Below are 17349 nucleotides of genomic sequence, written 5' to 3'. Positions count from 1 at the left end.
TCTGTATTTCTTGCCTTTTCATCTTCTGCCCTTTATTATTCTCAGCCACTGCCATTACTTCAGTTATCCATTCCCATGATTTCCACATGCTTAGCTTTGGTTGATTCTTGCCATTTTACAGACCATATTTCCAACTACTTCTAGAATGTTTTGTTACTTCAGCCTCAGTATGCCCAATTTGAACTCATCGTCTCTCTCCCCCTTTCTTCCTTCTTTCTTTCACTCTCTCTCCCTTCCTTCTTTTCCTTCCCTTCCTCCCTCCCTTTCTTCCTTCCCTCACTCATTCTCTCTTGCTTGCTTGCTTGCTTTCTCTCCTTCTCTCTTTCTTTCTGTTTCCTTTCTTTATTCTCCTCCCTCCCTCCCTTCCTTCTCTCCCCTGCTCCCCAACTCCCAGGCTAAAGCAGTCCTCCTGAGTAGTTAGGACTGCAGACATACACATGCCATGGCGCCCAGCTCAATGTTCTCTTTCTTTCCCTGCCTGCTGCCCTCCCACTTCTCTCTTTGCATGGCAGGTGCGTGCACGCTGGCATGCTCTGCATGTCTTCCTCCTGGCCGTTCCCTGTCTAGTTATGGCGTGGCCTTGTCTATGCCTTCTGGAGCAGAAGCCTAGTTATTGTTTTTCTCCTTTTCTCCTGTGACCACATTCAATCAGTTGCTGATTCAGTATATATTTGGTGTTCACTTTATTACATTTTATCTTTTCAGTTTTCACTGCTTCATTCCTAATTCAGGACTTTGTTGCTTTATGACTGAATGTCCAAAACTCTTTGTGAAACTTAGAACTGTCATTCTTTGCACCTAGATTCAGTCTGTTCTTTGGCCTCCAATCCTTGTGCTCCTACAGATCAGTGTTTATTCTGAAGCTTACAGCAGTGTGACCTGGTGTGTTTGTCACACTTAGCCCCTCCTGCTCTGCACAAGTGTTCCAGAGGCCTCCCAGGTCCCTGCTTCTGTACCTTTGTTCACCAAAGTCCTTCTGCCCACCGTTGTGTGCTGTATACCTCCACGTTGGCGTCTCTCCAGTGTGCTTTTTCCTGAAGCTTTCACCAATCAGATATGTGTGATTTCAAAAAACCTTGAAGTATGAGTAATATTTTTACATTCTGAGAATATCTTCTATGTCTTTTAAGACATTCTGTCATGTCCTATAGCTATTTAAATTTTTTTATTGCCTAATTAATCTTTAACTGATTTATAGTTTCAGAATAGTATCTTATTAATTATGGCATAGAAAAATAGTGAACCAGACATCATAAGGTCTTTCTAGCTGTGTGACTTTGAGCAAGATTTTATCTCTCTGAGCCTCAATTACTTAATTTCTGAGAATCAAGTGAGATAATCTATTTTAAATACATTGCAGACTAAATTCTGTATATAAATGTAAAAATCTCTACATGGATCATTAAAGTTTTTTTGTCCAGTGTATTTTCATTTATTTATAATGTTTCCAAAATGTAATACTAACTGCAGAATTTCAGTTATACTCAACCAGTACCGCAAATGACCCTTAGGGAGAAACTCAGTCAAAGGGTATGCTAGGCCATCGTTAGCATTAAGTAGAAATTCAGGAGCTCTGGAGAGGGAAACAAGGCAAAGCAGGTACCAGAACAGACACTAGATCGTGACCAGGAAGAAGTAACTGAATAGCTACCACATTTCTCTGTTTGGGCTCAGGCCTTTATGTAGTTCCCTGGAAAGTAGTCAGATCTCAATATGGTTGGCTCAAGCTAGAGCAGTTAATTAAGAATATGTCATTATTTGGCTTTCTCTCTATCGAAATTCTAATTGGCCTCGATATTATTACTATAAAATTGTTTTTGTTTTAACTCTTATCACTGTTGAGAGTTGGTGACCGCTTGGTCAGAGATTGTAAATAATTGCCCGTGTGGACTAGAGTTTATTATGAGCTCTGGTTTAGAAATGGAAAGTGACTTCTGAGTTATCCAAGAAGGGCCAGGTTTTATTTGTTTTAATAGTAAAAGCTTCTCATATTATTCTAACCATTGGAAATTAATAGACCATTTGTTAATAAATCCAGGAAAGAATTTGCTGTGGTTTATTTTTTTCTCACCTCACATATTGGCACCTCACTGAACCCACTTTTTGAGCTTCAGTTCCCACCACTGCACTGAAAATATCGATCAAGATGTCATGGACCCTCCATTGTGCCTGGGAGTCATGTCTCAGTTCTGGGCCTTTCAAGTGTCTTCCAGCAAATGTGGCTGAGCACTTCGCTCTTCCTGAGCTGTTTTCTTCTGGGGCACCTGTGTCACCACGACAGTCCCCTTGTTTTTCTTCATCTTCATTGGCTATTCCTTTTCAAGAGTTGGATACTAAAACCTGGACTATGTAGGATTTGGATTTGATACAGAGAATTTGATATAGAAAATGTTTGAAATAATTGAAGCTATTCCCAGTGTATTCCTTCATTAGAAGATTTTTTTTTTAGTTTTGTTTACATATCATTAATGGCTATGATTCATGTCATAAAGCTATTTTTTTTAAACTTTCATGATAATTCATTTCCCTGTATGTTTTAAAAATATTACCTTTCTGTCTTTATTTCCCTACTAACTTACTTGGATTCTAGTAATTAGTTGTTGTAGTGAACACTACAGAGTGATGTTTTGAAACTTTGGACTTCATAAAGTTGGATGAGCTCCAGTAGCAAAGAAGGAAGTGTTAACTAGTTTAATTGACAAATAAATGCTTCCCAGCTTGGTATGTGATTGAGATTTTTGTTGCAAGTTCGTGAATCAGTTTAACTGCCCCTGCCCTGGGGACTAAAGTCAGATATGTGCTTGTGGGAATCTTTGTCTTTCCCACACCACCCTGCATTTTAAAAACTCTTGTGTGGGACAGTCCCACCATGTAATAGCTGTTCTTCCTTACTCAGCTACTTTCCCTGGAGAGAGGCCAGTAGAAAATCTAGACTAGTTTTTTGTAGTCTATTTTCATGTCACTTATTGAGAACTACTGTTTTCTGTTACATTGTCAGTAAATATTTTAATCAAGGAAAAGGGAGGTAATAGGAAGGAGAGGAGAACAAAATCCTTAACCCTAGTAGGAACCTGATGAATGCAATTTGTTCTGGATAATTGCAGTAGTCCCCCAGCTAAAGAACCTTTTAAAAATATGTCAGATATAGCCAAGAGGAATGAAATCGTATGTTCATGCAAAAGCTTGTTCACACGCAGCCTTCATTTGCAGTTCCTATGAATGTTCATGGCAGCATTATTCATAATAGCCAAAGTCTGGAAGCAACCCAAACGTCCATGAAGCAATGAATAGGTCAACAAAATGTGATCTGTTCACAAGATGGAAAATTACTCAGCCATAAAAAGGAATGAAGCACTGAGACCTGCAGTCACACAGATGAACCTCAGATCCATGCTGAGTGAAAGAAGCCAGACACAGGAGGCCATGTGCTGTGTGACTGTATTTCTAGGAAATCTTGAGTCACCATGGGCAAGTTGCTATCACCTTTGTTCAGTGGCCAGAAGCGAGGGCACTAATATTTACCCTTGCCAGGGTTTACTAGATTGAAGCGTTTCCAATAGGCCATAAACTTCCAGCATGGTGACTTGTACATGTAGATATTTGATCAATATATAGCAAATGAATATTGATTTAAACAGAAAAAGGCAAGTGAGAGTGCTTTCTAAACTTAAAGCCCTAAAGATAGGAGGTTGTGGCATTAATAGATTCTGGTGTGTTTATTTGAGGGAATTTAAAAATAATGTAGATGTTTAACAATATATTTTATTGTGGAGGTGTTTTGTAACTAATGACAACACGGAATTGACTTCTCTTCTAGGCCTTGCAGTATTAAAACATGTGCTGACACCACGAATAAAGGCAACTCACGTTGCTTTTGATTGCATGAAGAATTATTTAGATGCAATTTATGATGTTACGGTGGTTTACGAAGGGAAGGATAATGGAGGGCAGCGAAGAGAGTCACCGACCATGACGGGTAAGTGTGTTCATGCACCTGAAATGCCTGCCACGCGATGTATATGGTGCATATGTTTATGTAGAATTCAGTTTTGCAAAGTAAGTTAAGTGAACTTTTTTCCTTCATTACATTTATCCGGTATATTTTTCAAGATGTTATTAAGATGTAACAGTTGAAATTTCATTAGTCCTGCAAAGTGCGGTGTTTCTTGGCTGTCGTATTAGTCCTGTGGACTAACCAGTTATCGTCAATCCGGCCTCTTTCTACTCAAAGTTCACACATACAAATGGAAAGCTCTGTAAAGGGGAGGAAGGCGTGAAGAAGGAGCACACCCCTGGCAGTACTGAGGTGCACATTATTAGTGCTGCCCTTTTGCTGTATTTTTCATAAAATATTTATGAAATTTGGTGTCATTGTGACAAGAAGAAATACAGTTAAGTGTGACCTTTTTTTTTTTTCAAACATGTTAGGTTTTAAGAACCTTTGAGCTATTGTCGGATATATTCTTATTCTACCGTCCCTCCCTTATAAAAAAGTGGCATATTAATATTTTTCTCTTTTAAACTATTGAAGGAGTTATTTACCTATTTTTGCATTTGAAAACAAGATATTTGTTCAGCAAGATTGTCATTAGTTTATTAAACATAGTTTAAGATTAAACAAGTGTTTATAACCAATGAAAAACAGATAGACTCCCCATAATAACCTTCTTTAAATGCTGCTACTTTTATCATGTCCCCTCCTGTCTAAGAACCCGTTGGTTCAGCAGAGTTCATGGGTAATGCCAGCCTCTATAGCCTGCTTTCAGAGGACTGTGTTCCAGCCTTGAGCTCTGCCTTGCCTTCGCCTCGTCCTGCACTGTGCCGTGAAGCCTCCGCCATGGTGAACCTGGCTGACTGAGTCCTCCTGCACCTCATGCATATTCAGTAGTCAAAGACTTTGTGTCGCCAATCCTGCTTTCCACAGGAAACCACCCTCTCTTTTGTTGCCCTCATCCAAGCCTACTGTTCCCCCAGAGTGACAGGTGGCGCCTTTCCCAGCATAGCACTGTGCCTTCTACCCCTGCTCTCGCAGTACTGCTGTGGCACTGACGGCGTGTGTTACAGTGCTGGCACTTAGCGCAGGGCTCTGTCTTTCTCTCTTCCCAGCTGCATCGCAAGTGCCTTAAGGAATCCAAAACCCTCTTTGAGTTGCATTGCCTGGGTTCCAACCTCCCACTGCCCTGCTTATCCTCTGCTACATGTGAGCTGACTTTGGCTTTGGGGTGGTCACTGCCTATGTGTATTCATTACAAATTGTATCTCTTTTCGAAAGGCTGACCTTTCTGACACCCAGATACCATAAAGAAAATAAAATCTTATCACTTCAGTCAAGGATAAAGTATTTCTGAATTAAGGGAAAAATACACCAGAGTAAAATCAGGACTGAAAGACAAACTGGGAAATTATTTGCAACTTAGATCATAGAAAAGGGGCCATTTCCTTCATGTATAAAGTACACTTACAAATTGATAAGAAGATGACTGATAACTGGAAAGAAAAATGGGTAAAGGACAAGAACAGACATTTCACATTTAACCTCATTCATAAGATAAGTGCAAATTAAAACTACAGGGGATACCTTTTTTTTTTTTTTAATCCATTAGATGAGCAAACATCCCAAGGTTTGATCACAGGCTCAGTGGGTGAGATTAAAGTATTAACAGCCATTTTTATACTTTGCTGTTAGGAATGCAATATAGTATAAATCTCTGTAGAAGTTGCTTTGGACATTTATCTCAGATACACAAATGCATTCACATTTTAGATTTAGCATTCCCATTTTCTGAGACATTATTCTGTATGTATACCTGTGCACATAAGACATAATAATAACACATTTTTCCTTTTAGTGTGTTGCTTTTAACCCATAGCTTGAAAAACCCTGCTTTCATTGTTTTTTTGTTTTCTGTCACTGACTCAGCCCTGCTTTCAGTTGTTTATATGAATTGATGGGTGTTCTGGTCTGGTTATAATCTACTTTAGATTAATAGTCACTTTAAATTATATGAAATCTGGTATAAGTTGTGTTAGGTATAAAATTCTGTAACTTGGAATACTGTAAGTACTTTGTGGCCAATTTCATTAGTATTAAATATTATCTCTATATATAGCAGGCGATTTAATATTCATATTTTATGGTGCAATTAAGAAATAATTTTTTTCATGAAGTTGTTAGATTGTTGATATGCCGTGGCCCAGTGTTTCTCAAAGCATTCTGGGGGATCACTGTTTGTCAGTATTAGCTGCAGTGATTGTTGAACATGCAGAGCCTCTGCTCCACTCCACGTTGCTACCAGGACGCTCTACAGGGAAGCTGTAGAAGCTGCAGTGCTAACAAATGCTACAGAAATTCTTGCGGTCACCTCCATGAGGTCTCATGTTGAAGAGAGAGGCAGCCAGTAGTGTCCCTTGTCCTTCCCATTTTATGGTATAAGTTTCATTTTAAGGGAGGTATAAATCAAAGCCCACCTGGGCATTCTCGCATGGTTCACTGCTTCTTGTCATCATGGAAGATGTCATTGCAGCAGAGATGAGACAGGGTAGTTTGATTACTATTGATTTTTTTAAAATTATATTTCTGAAATGGCTGGTGTAATATAATACATTGTGTGCTTAAGGACAACATTTGGTATTCTATTTAAGTATTGTGTGTGATCCTAGTTAAGTTTTTTCTACCAATATTTTCATATTACAACATATATATACTCTCCATGTCTATTAATATTTTTATATTTAAAAATATGGAGGCCAGGCGCAGTGGCTCATGCCTGTAATCCCAGCACTTTGGGATGCCAAGGCGGGTGGATCACAAGGTCAGGAGTTCTAGACCAGCCTGGCCAACACAGTGAAACCCCATCTCCACTAAAAATACAAAAATTAGCTGGGCATAGTGGCAGGCGCCTATAATCCCAGCTACTCAGGAGGCTGAGGTAGGAGATTCACTTGAACCCGGGAGGCAGAGTTTGTAGTGAGCTAAGATCGTGCCACTGGACTCTAGCCTGGGTGACAGAGCAAGAATCTACCTCAAAAAAAAAACAAACAAAAAAAAGTGGATCAGGGAAGAGGGGATTACAGATAACCCAAAAGAAGAAGAAAAAATCTCCACAAGTTCACCTGTCCAGCTATAACCCCAGTTAACAGTTTGGATATTTTCCTTTAAATCCTCTTTTTTATAATGTCTGTATGTTGGAGAGAGTATGTGCCTTTATGTGTTTTTTAAAGATGAGATTGTGTGTGCGTCTATAGCTCCTGTTCTTCATATTTTCTTGTGTGTCATCAACAGCTGTGCATGTCAGTATATATACTTCCATAACTTTTTTTTAAAGGCTATATAGTGTTCATTGATGTGATTTAACAGCAGTTATCTACCCAGCTTCATCCTGTTGGATATGGGTCCTGTGTGTTGCCTTCAGAGTAAATGGGACTTGGTTTCTACAGCAAATAGACCTGTGACCCATACGAATACTTGGAAGACTTTCTGTATTACCCAAGCATATCAGTGTACTTTAGTGCCTACTAGAAATTTACAGGTAGAAAAACATTTATACCTTAGAGTATTTTTTCCTAGATTCCCTAAGGTGCTATAGGGTAATTTTTACTCATGTAATATGAACTATGCTTCAACTAAGATAGTTTTTGCAAATGTGGATATATAAGTACTTTATTAAATCTGTAGAAAGTATTTATGCCACTTATTTCCTGCCTTCAGTGTTAGAACCTCCTAAATGTCATTTGACATTGAACTGTTTTCCACTTTGTAGCCTGCTCCTCTCATAGTCCCTATCTGGGTCCTGAACCTTAGGGACTTGGCTGTTACAGCCCCACCATGCCTACGCTGGGCCTTGGTCCTCTCTGAGACTTAGTTTCTTCATCTTACAAGGAGATAATAACAGCCCCTGCCTGCGTAGAATTGCAGAGATTGAATGAAATAATCAGCGTACTCAAAAGCATGCTGTAAACACATTCTGAGCACATGTAAGTTTTAGGAAAAACGAAAGGACCCATGCAGATTTTGGAGTCCTTTCCTCACAGCAGCACTGCCTCTTCTTCCAAAGCTGGCGTCTTAGTAGAGGCCCTGCCACATCCTGAGCACTGTATTCCACGAAGCTTTCTATTCCTGACATTCGAAATGCACTCTGTTCCATCTTCCTTACAATCTGTGTGCCACCACTTGAAATATTGGGTGTTTGCAGTGCTGACCAGATGATTACTTAATTATGGAAATGAGGTGGAGATCTAGATAATTCAGTGAAGGCAGGGAAATCAGTATTGGAATCTGTCTTTTTATGTATCAGAAATAGAAATAAGATAGGGTGAGAAGTAATATGTGGCTAAAACACTATAATAGCTAACACATAGTGCATACTGTGTGCCAAGCACTCCTGTAGGTGCTTGAAATCTTCTTGGAATGACCCTTTCAGTGGTGCTATTATTATTATCCCTATTTTATAGACTTGGACACTTAGGCACAGAGAGGCTGACAGAGTTGCCCAAGGTTACCCCAGAGGTGGAGACCCAGGCTTCCTGACTGCACCGTGTGTGCTCTTCCCTAGGGCACAGTTCTGCTGCTGAAAATGCTTTTTAAGCAGTTCTTTGATTTTTCAGATGATAGTACTGTAGGAAAATTAAGACAAAAATATTGAAAAATTAAAATCTTCTTTGTTTACTGTTTCGCACATGTGTTATTAAAGCCAGTTTACTCCTGGAAGCGTATAAGAATACAGGGTATTTTTGATCACCTAAATGCTGCATGTTACTGAGAGCTCGACACTGAAATCAAGAAGAGCAGTTGCAGAGAGTACTTAGCAAAAACGGGAAGTGTGTGGGGTTGAAAGAGCAAAGACAAGTGTTCCTCGGACAGTGGAGTGTAGGATTCATCATTTCTCAGAACACGTTTTTGAATGCGTTTTCAATTTGAGGCAAAAGGTCTCAGTCTCCCACTCGGCACACCTCCCTACCTTAGTCAGCTCTTAAATGTTAGGAATATTTCTTTGTTCTCCAAGGAACTTAAATATGTTAACATTCTTACCTTTCCACAGGGAGCCACCTACAAAGAAGGGAGTTTCTAGGCTCAAAGTTCTTTCTTAGAATACATAATAGCCTCATCCCTTGTGCAATCGAGGCTGAAAAAGACTGTCTCCTTTTTTCAGATTAGCAAGTCTTAAAAACTACAGTTGTTTACAGCACTCATGGCTGTTCCACAGTAAGAATTTTGGTTATTTTACCAATTATATAATATGTTAAAATATGGCAGGTATCAGGAAAGCAAGGAGTAGCAATGATTAGAAACCAATGGCCAAGTTAGAGAGGAGGGGCGGTTGCTCCCGCAAGTTTGTTGTGGCTGTGTAGCAGTCAGTGACGAGAAGCTGTGTGTCAGGCAACGAGCAAGGAGTTGAGGATTATCAGGCGCCTGTGAGTGCCCAGCTGTGTGCCAGGTAAAGAGGTGCCATCGTGAACCAGACCAGCTTCCTCTCAGCCCCTGTGGCGCTCACAATCTGGTGGGGAGGCAGCAGTCACCGTGGTGACAGGTGACACACTAGGATGGGGGCTGGTGGTAGTAGGCATTTTGGAATCCCTTCAGAGAGGTGAGTATGGACTTAGAGGAGGCTCCAGCTTCCTATTCCTGGGCTGCGTATAGCACCAAAAGTTGTCACGTGAAAAATGACATTTGGTACTATTGATTTAACTTAATGACTTACGTAATTGTGGTCGACTTAGAAATTACAACATGCTCTTCTACTTCAGCTTGAAACCCCCAACCACCAGTTTATAATCCTTACTTTTTTTTAACCTTTGTTTATTTTTGCTAAGGAATCTGTACTTTTCCATCATTTCACAACTTTTTTTGTCCTATTACCTTATTTCCATTATGTTACTTTATATGACCATGAGTTCTAAAATAGTACAAAATGAATTATTTTTGTTGTTTGCTAGAATTTCTCTGCAAAGAATGTCCAAAAATTCATATTCACATTGATCGTATCGACAAAAAAGATGTCCCAGAGGAGCAAGAACATATGAGAAGATGGCTGCATGAACGTTTCGAAATCAAAGATAAGTGAGTAACAACAGTTCCACCACTTCTGGAACTTCAGTTCAACTAGATTTCAGTATAGTCAACAATTTGAAACCAGTGTTAATAGTTGTATTGTCTCAAGAATACATTTTATAAATTCAAATCAAATTTTATGCGTATCTGATCGTGTTTTAAACTTGTACAAATCACTCTCACTCTAAAAGAACTTGTTACAGTGGGCCCATCTACTTTCATTGATAGTATTTCTTTGACAATACTACATGATAACATAGCAAATTAAATTAAAAACAACAACAAACACACAAAAAAACTTTTCAGTGTCAGATGCCCGGACCTACCTCTCAGGTCACATAAAGTGGTGTTACTGTGTGAGGACCAGCTGCTGGTCCTCACACAAAGCAAGGGAGGGGAAGAGGACTGTGCTGATGTGCAGGCAGACATGACGCTGTTTTATTGGAAATAGAAGGGGCAGTTGGCAGGGTTATATCCACAATGTCTTCTGTGGTTAATTATATTCAGAAATTTTAGCCAATTGTTTTAGTCTCTTAATATATATTTTCTTCTCAAGAAACTATCATTGTTCTTCTTTTCCTTGTTTTACAGTGAAATGTTTTTAATTAACCCTCCTGGATTAACTTTACTAGGTGAAAATGATTAAAAGTGTGATAGGTTAAAAATGAAACTGTAAGCTTCTATTTTTCGTTGACTCTCAAGTGTACATGATGTAATTTATTAAGCCAGCCATTCAGGACCACTTTGGCCATGGAAGAAATTTAAAAGTAAGATCTACATGTATTGACATGAAAATGTGTTCTCGGAAAAAAGACAAATGTATTTAACGTCCTACTTATTTTATAAGTATTTATAAATATTTAGAATGAGTCTGGACATTTTAAAACAATGATTATCGCTAGGGTGTGTGATTTATAAAGCAATAGAGGTGCTTTTCCTTTCAGTATTTTTGTGTTTTAGATTATTATGTTGGGTATGTTCTGCTATTATAACTTTACAAATCTTATGTAAGATGGTAAAATGAATTACTATGCTTTTTTCCTTCTTTCACCTGCCTTTCTAATTCCATGGGAATAAAGGTGTTTTTGGGACAGACCAGGTGCAGTGAGCAGTCCATATCCATGGATTCCACATTCGTGGATTCAACCAAGCACAGATCAAAAACACTCAGAAAAAAAAGGGGCTGACTGTGGTGGCTCATGCCTGTAATCCCAGCACTTTGGGAGGCTAATGCAGGCAAATTGCTTGAGCCCAGAAGTTCAAGACAGCCTGGGCAACACGGCAAAACGCTGTCTCTACAGAAAATACAAAAATTAGCCAGGCGTGCGCCTGTAGTCCCAGCTACTCAGGAGGCCGAGGTGCGAGGATCTCCTGAGCCTGGAAGGTTGAGAATGCAGTGAGCTATCGTTGCCCCACACTCCAGCCTGGCAACAGAGTAAGGCCCTCTCTCAAAAAAAAAGGATTTGGGAGGATGTGCATATGTTATATTCAAATACATGCCATTTTATTCATATATCTGGGACTTGAGCATCCTTTGGTCTTGGTCTCTGCTGGGTAGCCTGGGAGCAGCCTCCTGTGGATACAGAGGGACCACTGTCTAAGAACCGCTGGTCGTATCTTTGACTTCTGGTGGAATAGGAGCTCCATGTAAAAAGGAGGAGAAGCTGCAGCGGGTTATTAGCCATTTGTGAGTCAGGTCACTGTAAAACTTTATAGATCAAAAGTTTAAAAGACAAAAAGCGTCCTCATAAAATGACTTAAAACCACCTGTTGAAATATTACATATATAATTCATGTATACTAGTCATAGAGCATATTAAAGATATTTTGAAAAACTAGAAACTTCTATTAATCCAAATTTCTGGATGTTTCCTTATTCATCCTTATTTTCCAAGGACCTGCATAACTTTTCCAGCATGTAATAGCTACCTAATTGATATTTTTCGAATTGAAATACTGAAGTGACTAAAATCCAAACCTTTTTCATTCTGGCCATAGGATGCTTATAGAATTTTATGAGTCACCAGATCCAGAAAGAAGAAAAAGATTTCCTGGGAAAAGTGTTAATTCCAAATTAAGTATCAAGAAGACTTTACCATCCATGTTGATCTTAAGTGGTTTGACTGCAGGCATGCTTATGACCGATGCTGGAAGGAAGCTGTATGTGAACACCTGGATATATGGAACTCTACTTGGCTGCCTGTGGGTCACTATTAAAGCATAAACAAACAGCTGTCTCCAGACAATGGGATGTGCTACATTGTCTATTTTTGGCGGCTGCACATGACATCAAATTGTTTCCTGAATTTAATAAGGAATGTAAATAAAGCCTTGTTGGTTGAAGATTGGATAAAATAGAATTTGTGACGAAAGCTGATATGCAATGGTCTTGGGCAGACATACCTGGTTAATACAACTTTAGCACCAGGGCTGCTGGAAGGGTAAAAGCTAAATGGAGTTTCTCCTACTCTGTCCATTTCCCATGAACTAATGACAACTTGAGAAGCTGGGAGGATTGTGTATTTTGTAAGTCAGATGGCTGCATTTTTGAGCATTAATTTGCAGCATATTTCACTTTCTCTGTTATTTTCAGTTTATTACAACCTGACAGCTCTAAGGTCTTATTACTAAAGTATTTAGTATCTTGCAGCTAGCTAATATTTCATCTTGTGCTTATTTCTACAAGTCGGTGAAATAAATTGTATTTAAGAAGTGTCAGGATGTTCAAAGGAAAGGGTAAAAAGTGTTCATGGGGAGAAAGCTCTGTTTAGCACATGATTTTATTGTATTGCGTTATTAGCTGATTTTACTCATTTTGTATTTGCAAAATAAATTTCTAATATTTATTGAAATTGCTTAATTTGCACACCCTGTACACACAAAAAATGGTATAAAATATGAGAAAGAAGCTTAAAATTGTGATTCTGATTCATTATAGCAGAACTTTAAATTTCCCATCTTTTTGAATATTTATGCTATTAGTACTCCCCTATGTCTGTGCCATAAGTGCTTGAAAACATTAAGGTTTTCTGTTTTGTTTTTTTTTAATATCCAAATAGTTAGTGTGAACCTTGGTTGGACCCCAAGTTCACAAGATTTTTAAGGTGATGAGAGCCTGCAGACATTCTGCCTAGATTTACTAGCATGTGCCTTTGCCTTCTTCTCTTTGATTGAACAGGATATTCAGAAGTCACATTTCTGTAATGTGGTGGATTCCCACTGGGCTCTGGCCCTTTTCCTTTGGATCCCGTCAGCGGTGCCGCTCAGCGGCTTGCACGCAGACTTGCTGGAGAAATGCAGAGCCAGCCTGGGCTGCCCACTTTCAGAGCTGACCTCTTTAAGCCCTTGTGAGTGGGCTTCACCAGCTACTGCAGGGGCATTTTGCATTTGTCTGTGTCAAGAAATTCACCTTCTCAAGCCAGTGAAATACAGACTTAGTTCATCAGGACTGAACGAATTTGTTTATTTCCCGTTAGGTTTAGTGGAGCTACACATTAATATGTATCACCTTAGAGCAAGAGCTTTGTTCCAGGAACCAAATCACAATTTTCAGCCATGGAACAATATATCCCATGGGAGAAGACCTTTCGGTGTGAACTGTTCTATTTTTGTGTTATAATTTAAACTTTGATTTCCTCATAGTCCTTTAAGTTAACATTTCTGCTTACTGCTACTGGATTTTTGTTGCAAAAATATATCAATGGCCCACATGAAACATACCAATTGGATCATGATAAGCAAAATGAAAGAAATAATGATTAAGGGAGAATCAAGTGACTGTGTTACACTGCTTCTCCCAGGCCAGAGAGTAAACTGTTTCAAGCATCATCTTTGAAGAGTCGTGTGGTATGAATTGGTTTAGAATGGATGCACACATCCATGCACACTCAGGATACGGTTGGCCTAATCATCAACGGGGCATGGGTAAAACTTACGAAAAGTTTCCTCATGCCGAATTGTAATTTTCTCTTACCTGTAAAGTAAAATTTAGATCGATTCCATGTCTTTGTTAAGTACAGGGATTTAACCTATTTTGAATATAATGGATATGTTCTAAATTTGAACTTTGAGGGGCAATACTATTGGAATTATGTGGATTCTAACTCATTTTAACAAGGCAGTCTGACCTGCATAAGATCACTTGAATGTTATGTTTCATAGAACTATACTAATCTCACAAACGGTCTATAAAATATAGTAGTTGAAAAAATTTTTGTATCAAAATGTTTGGAAAATTAGAAGCTTCTCCTTAACCTGTATTAATTCTGACTTGAATTATTTTCTAAAATTAAGAGCCGTATACCTACCTGTAAATCTTTTCACATATCTTTTAAACTTTCGTTTGTATTATTATTGATTTACAGCTTAGTTATTAATTTTTCTTTATAAGAATGCCATCAATGTGCATGCTTTTATGTTTTTCAGGAAAGGGTGTGTTTGGATGAAAGTAAAAAAAAAATAAAATCTTTCACTATCTCTAATGGCTGTGCTGTTTAACATTTTTTGATCCTAAAATTCACCAACAGTCTCCTAGTACATAAAATAGGCTTAATGACTGGCCCTGCATTCTTCACAATACTTTTCCCTAAGCTTTGAGCAAAGTTTTAAAAAATACACTAAAATAATCAAAACCGTTAAGCAGTATATTAGTTTGGTTATATAAATTCATCTGTAATTTATAAGATGCATGGCCAGTGTTAATTTGCTTGACAATTCTGTAATCATTAAGTGATCTAAATGAAACATGTCAAATGCCTGAAATTAACTAAGTTGGTGAATAAAAGTGCCGATCTGGCTAACTCTTAGACCATACATACTGATAGTTTTTCATATGTTTCATTTCCATGTGATTTCTAAAATTTAGAGTGGTGACAATTTTCCTTGCTATGGGTTACATAAGCTTTATTTTTTCCTTTGTTTATAATTACATTCTTTGAATAGGTCTGTGTCAATCAAGTGATCTAACTAGACTGATCATAGATAGAAGGAAATAAGGTCAAGTTCAAAACCAGCCTGGGCAACATAGCGAGAACCTGTCTACAAAAAAATGAAAAAAAATTAGCCAGGCATGATGGCAGTGCAACTGTCGTCCCAGCTACTTGGGAGGGTGAAGTGGGAGGACTGCTTCAGCCCAGGAGGTTGAGATTGCAGTGAGCCATGGTTATACCACTGCACTACAGCCTGGGTAACAGCATGAGACCCCATCTCTTAAAAAATAAAAAGGAAATATAGAAATATAAAATTTGCTTATTATAGACACACAGTAACTCTCAGATGTATACCACAACAAATGCGAAAAGAGAAATGTCTATCAAAGCAGTATTTTGTGTGTATAATTGCAAGTGCATAGTAAAATAATTTTTAACCTTAATTTGGTTTTAGTAGTATTTAGATTGAAGATTGAGTAAAATATTTTCTTGGCAGATATTCCATATCTGGTGGAAAGCTACAATGTCCTTGTAGTTTTGCACAGCTTGCTTTATAAACAAGATTTTTTTCCCCTCCTTATGTGCCAGTTTTCATTACGAGTAACTCATACTTTTTGATTAAAGAACTTGAAATTACATTATCGCTTAGTATAATTGACATTATATAGAGACTATGTAACATCCAATCATTAGAATGAAAATTAGTACTTTGGTCAAACTAATATTTAGAACATTCACATATTTATCAAATATTCATGTAATTAACTGAATTTGAAACCTTTAATTCAACTATTATGGAGTGCTTGTACGATCACTAATTTACTCAGTTTAGAGTAGCTACAACTTTTCAATACTTATCAATATTTGACATCTTTCCCAATTTGTGTATGGAAAGTAAATCTATTCCTGTAGCGACTGGGGAGTCATACATGAGGTCAAAGACATATACCTTGTTATTATAATATGTATACTATAATAATACCTGGTTATCCTGAGCAGAAAAAAAGTTATTTTTAAGAAAGTCACTTCAAATAGAAAGCTGAAGTACTTATAATGTACTGAGGGAACTCTAATATGTGGAACAAACTTTTAATAAAATGTTTATTGATGTTGAAACAGATCAGTTTTTTCATCCAGATTATTATTGGTTCATGATTTTATATGTGAATATATAAGATATGTTCTGCAATTTTATAAACGTTCATGTCTTTTTTTAAAAAAGGTGCTATTGATATTCTGTGTCTCCAGCAGGCAAGAATACTTGACTAACTCTTTTTGTCTCTTTATGGTATTTTCAGAATAAATTCTGACTTATGTTACTGGGATTATTGGTGCCTCATTAATTCAGCAATAAAGGAAAATATGGATCTCAAAAGTTGGTGATAAAAAGTTATTTCATATATATGTGATAAAGTTTACATGTTTTATATATATGTTATATTGCCAAATATGGCTATTAAATATTACATAATATTTTAAAGGTTCACTTTGTTGTGATACTAGACAAGCAGTGGCCTAAGCCTCTTGCGGGCATCATCTCATCTCACTGTCATCACAAACCCCATGCCACAGCGTAGCTTGACCACTAGAAGTAATGCATCTGCAGGCATACTGCCAGGTTTTGGATACTGTTTGTACCAACAGATACCTTATCAAGGTAAATCCCAGACTAAAAGAGTTGGTGCTGTGTCACTACATGCATAACTAAATACATTTCCTGCCGGGCACGGTGGCTCACGCCTGTAATCCCAGCACTTTGGGAGGCCGAGGCAAGTGGATCACTTGAGGTCAGGAGTTTGAGACCATCCTGGCCAACATGGTGAAACCCCATCTCTACTAAAAATACAAAAATTAGCCGAGCATAGTGGCAGGCACCTGTAATCCCAGCTACTCGGGAGGCCGAGGCAGGAGAATCACTTGAACCCTGGAGGTGAAGGTTGCAGTGAGCCAAGATGGCGTCATTGCACTCCAGCCTGGGCGACAAGAGCGAGACTCTATCAAAAAAAAAAAAAAATTCCTCTCCTGTTTGATCTTTCCCTTACCTGTAAAGAGGGGAGAATATGTATTTACTTCATAGAGTTCAGGGAAATGATTCTCACTAGTTTGAGACTCTAGGTATAAAAATACAATTTTATATAATTTCAACACCAGTGTGACAGATTGTTCTTCCTAAACCATTTCAGTTTTATTTGCTGTCTAAAATGTGTGAACAAGTAATTGTCCATTATTTTCTGAAGTGTTTTGGAACTCAACACTTGACTGTGAGGAGTGTTTGTTACTAAACATCTTTCTGGTTATTTAAGCTCGTGTATATTGTGTTCTGTGAAGACATGCAGAGCTACTTTCTGTCCGGGTCACAGGTCAGTTCTTGAT

At 38.1% G+C, this 17349-nt stretch overlaps 1 protein-coding gene across 2 annotated transcripts in view; it reads left to right on the top strand.

The window, feature by feature from the left end:
* The window catches only part of AGPAT5 (1-acylglycerol-3-phosphate O-acyltransferase 5), a 54444-nt gene extending 38150 nt beyond the window's left edge, over positions 1 to 16294 (top strand). The window contains exons 6-8 of one of the 2 annotated variants that reach the window (XM_025393974.1): positions 3818 to 3976; positions 9934 to 10057; positions 12047 to 16294. In XM_025393974.1, the coding sequence (XP_025249759.1) occupies positions 3818 to 3976; positions 9934 to 10057; positions 12047 to 12272 (509 nt within the window). In that variant the 3' untranslated portion in view covers positions 12273 to 16294. The remainder of the gene's footprint in view (positions 1 to 3817; positions 3977 to 9933; positions 10058 to 12046) is intronic. The other variant, XM_025393975.1, reaches the window with a different exon arrangement.
* The last annotated feature ends 1055 nt before the right edge of the window (positions 16295 to 17349 follow it).

The sequence above is a fragment of the Theropithecus gelada genome, chromosome 8 (genome assembly GCF_003255815.1).
Source record: "Theropithecus gelada isolate Dixy chromosome 8, Tgel_1.0, whole genome shotgun sequence".
Lineage (NCBI taxonomy): Eukaryota > Metazoa > Chordata > Mammalia > Primates > Cercopithecidae > Theropithecus > Theropithecus gelada.
Note: the sequence above shows the minus strand (reverse complement) of the source record. Positions and strands in the feature narration are given on the sequence as shown.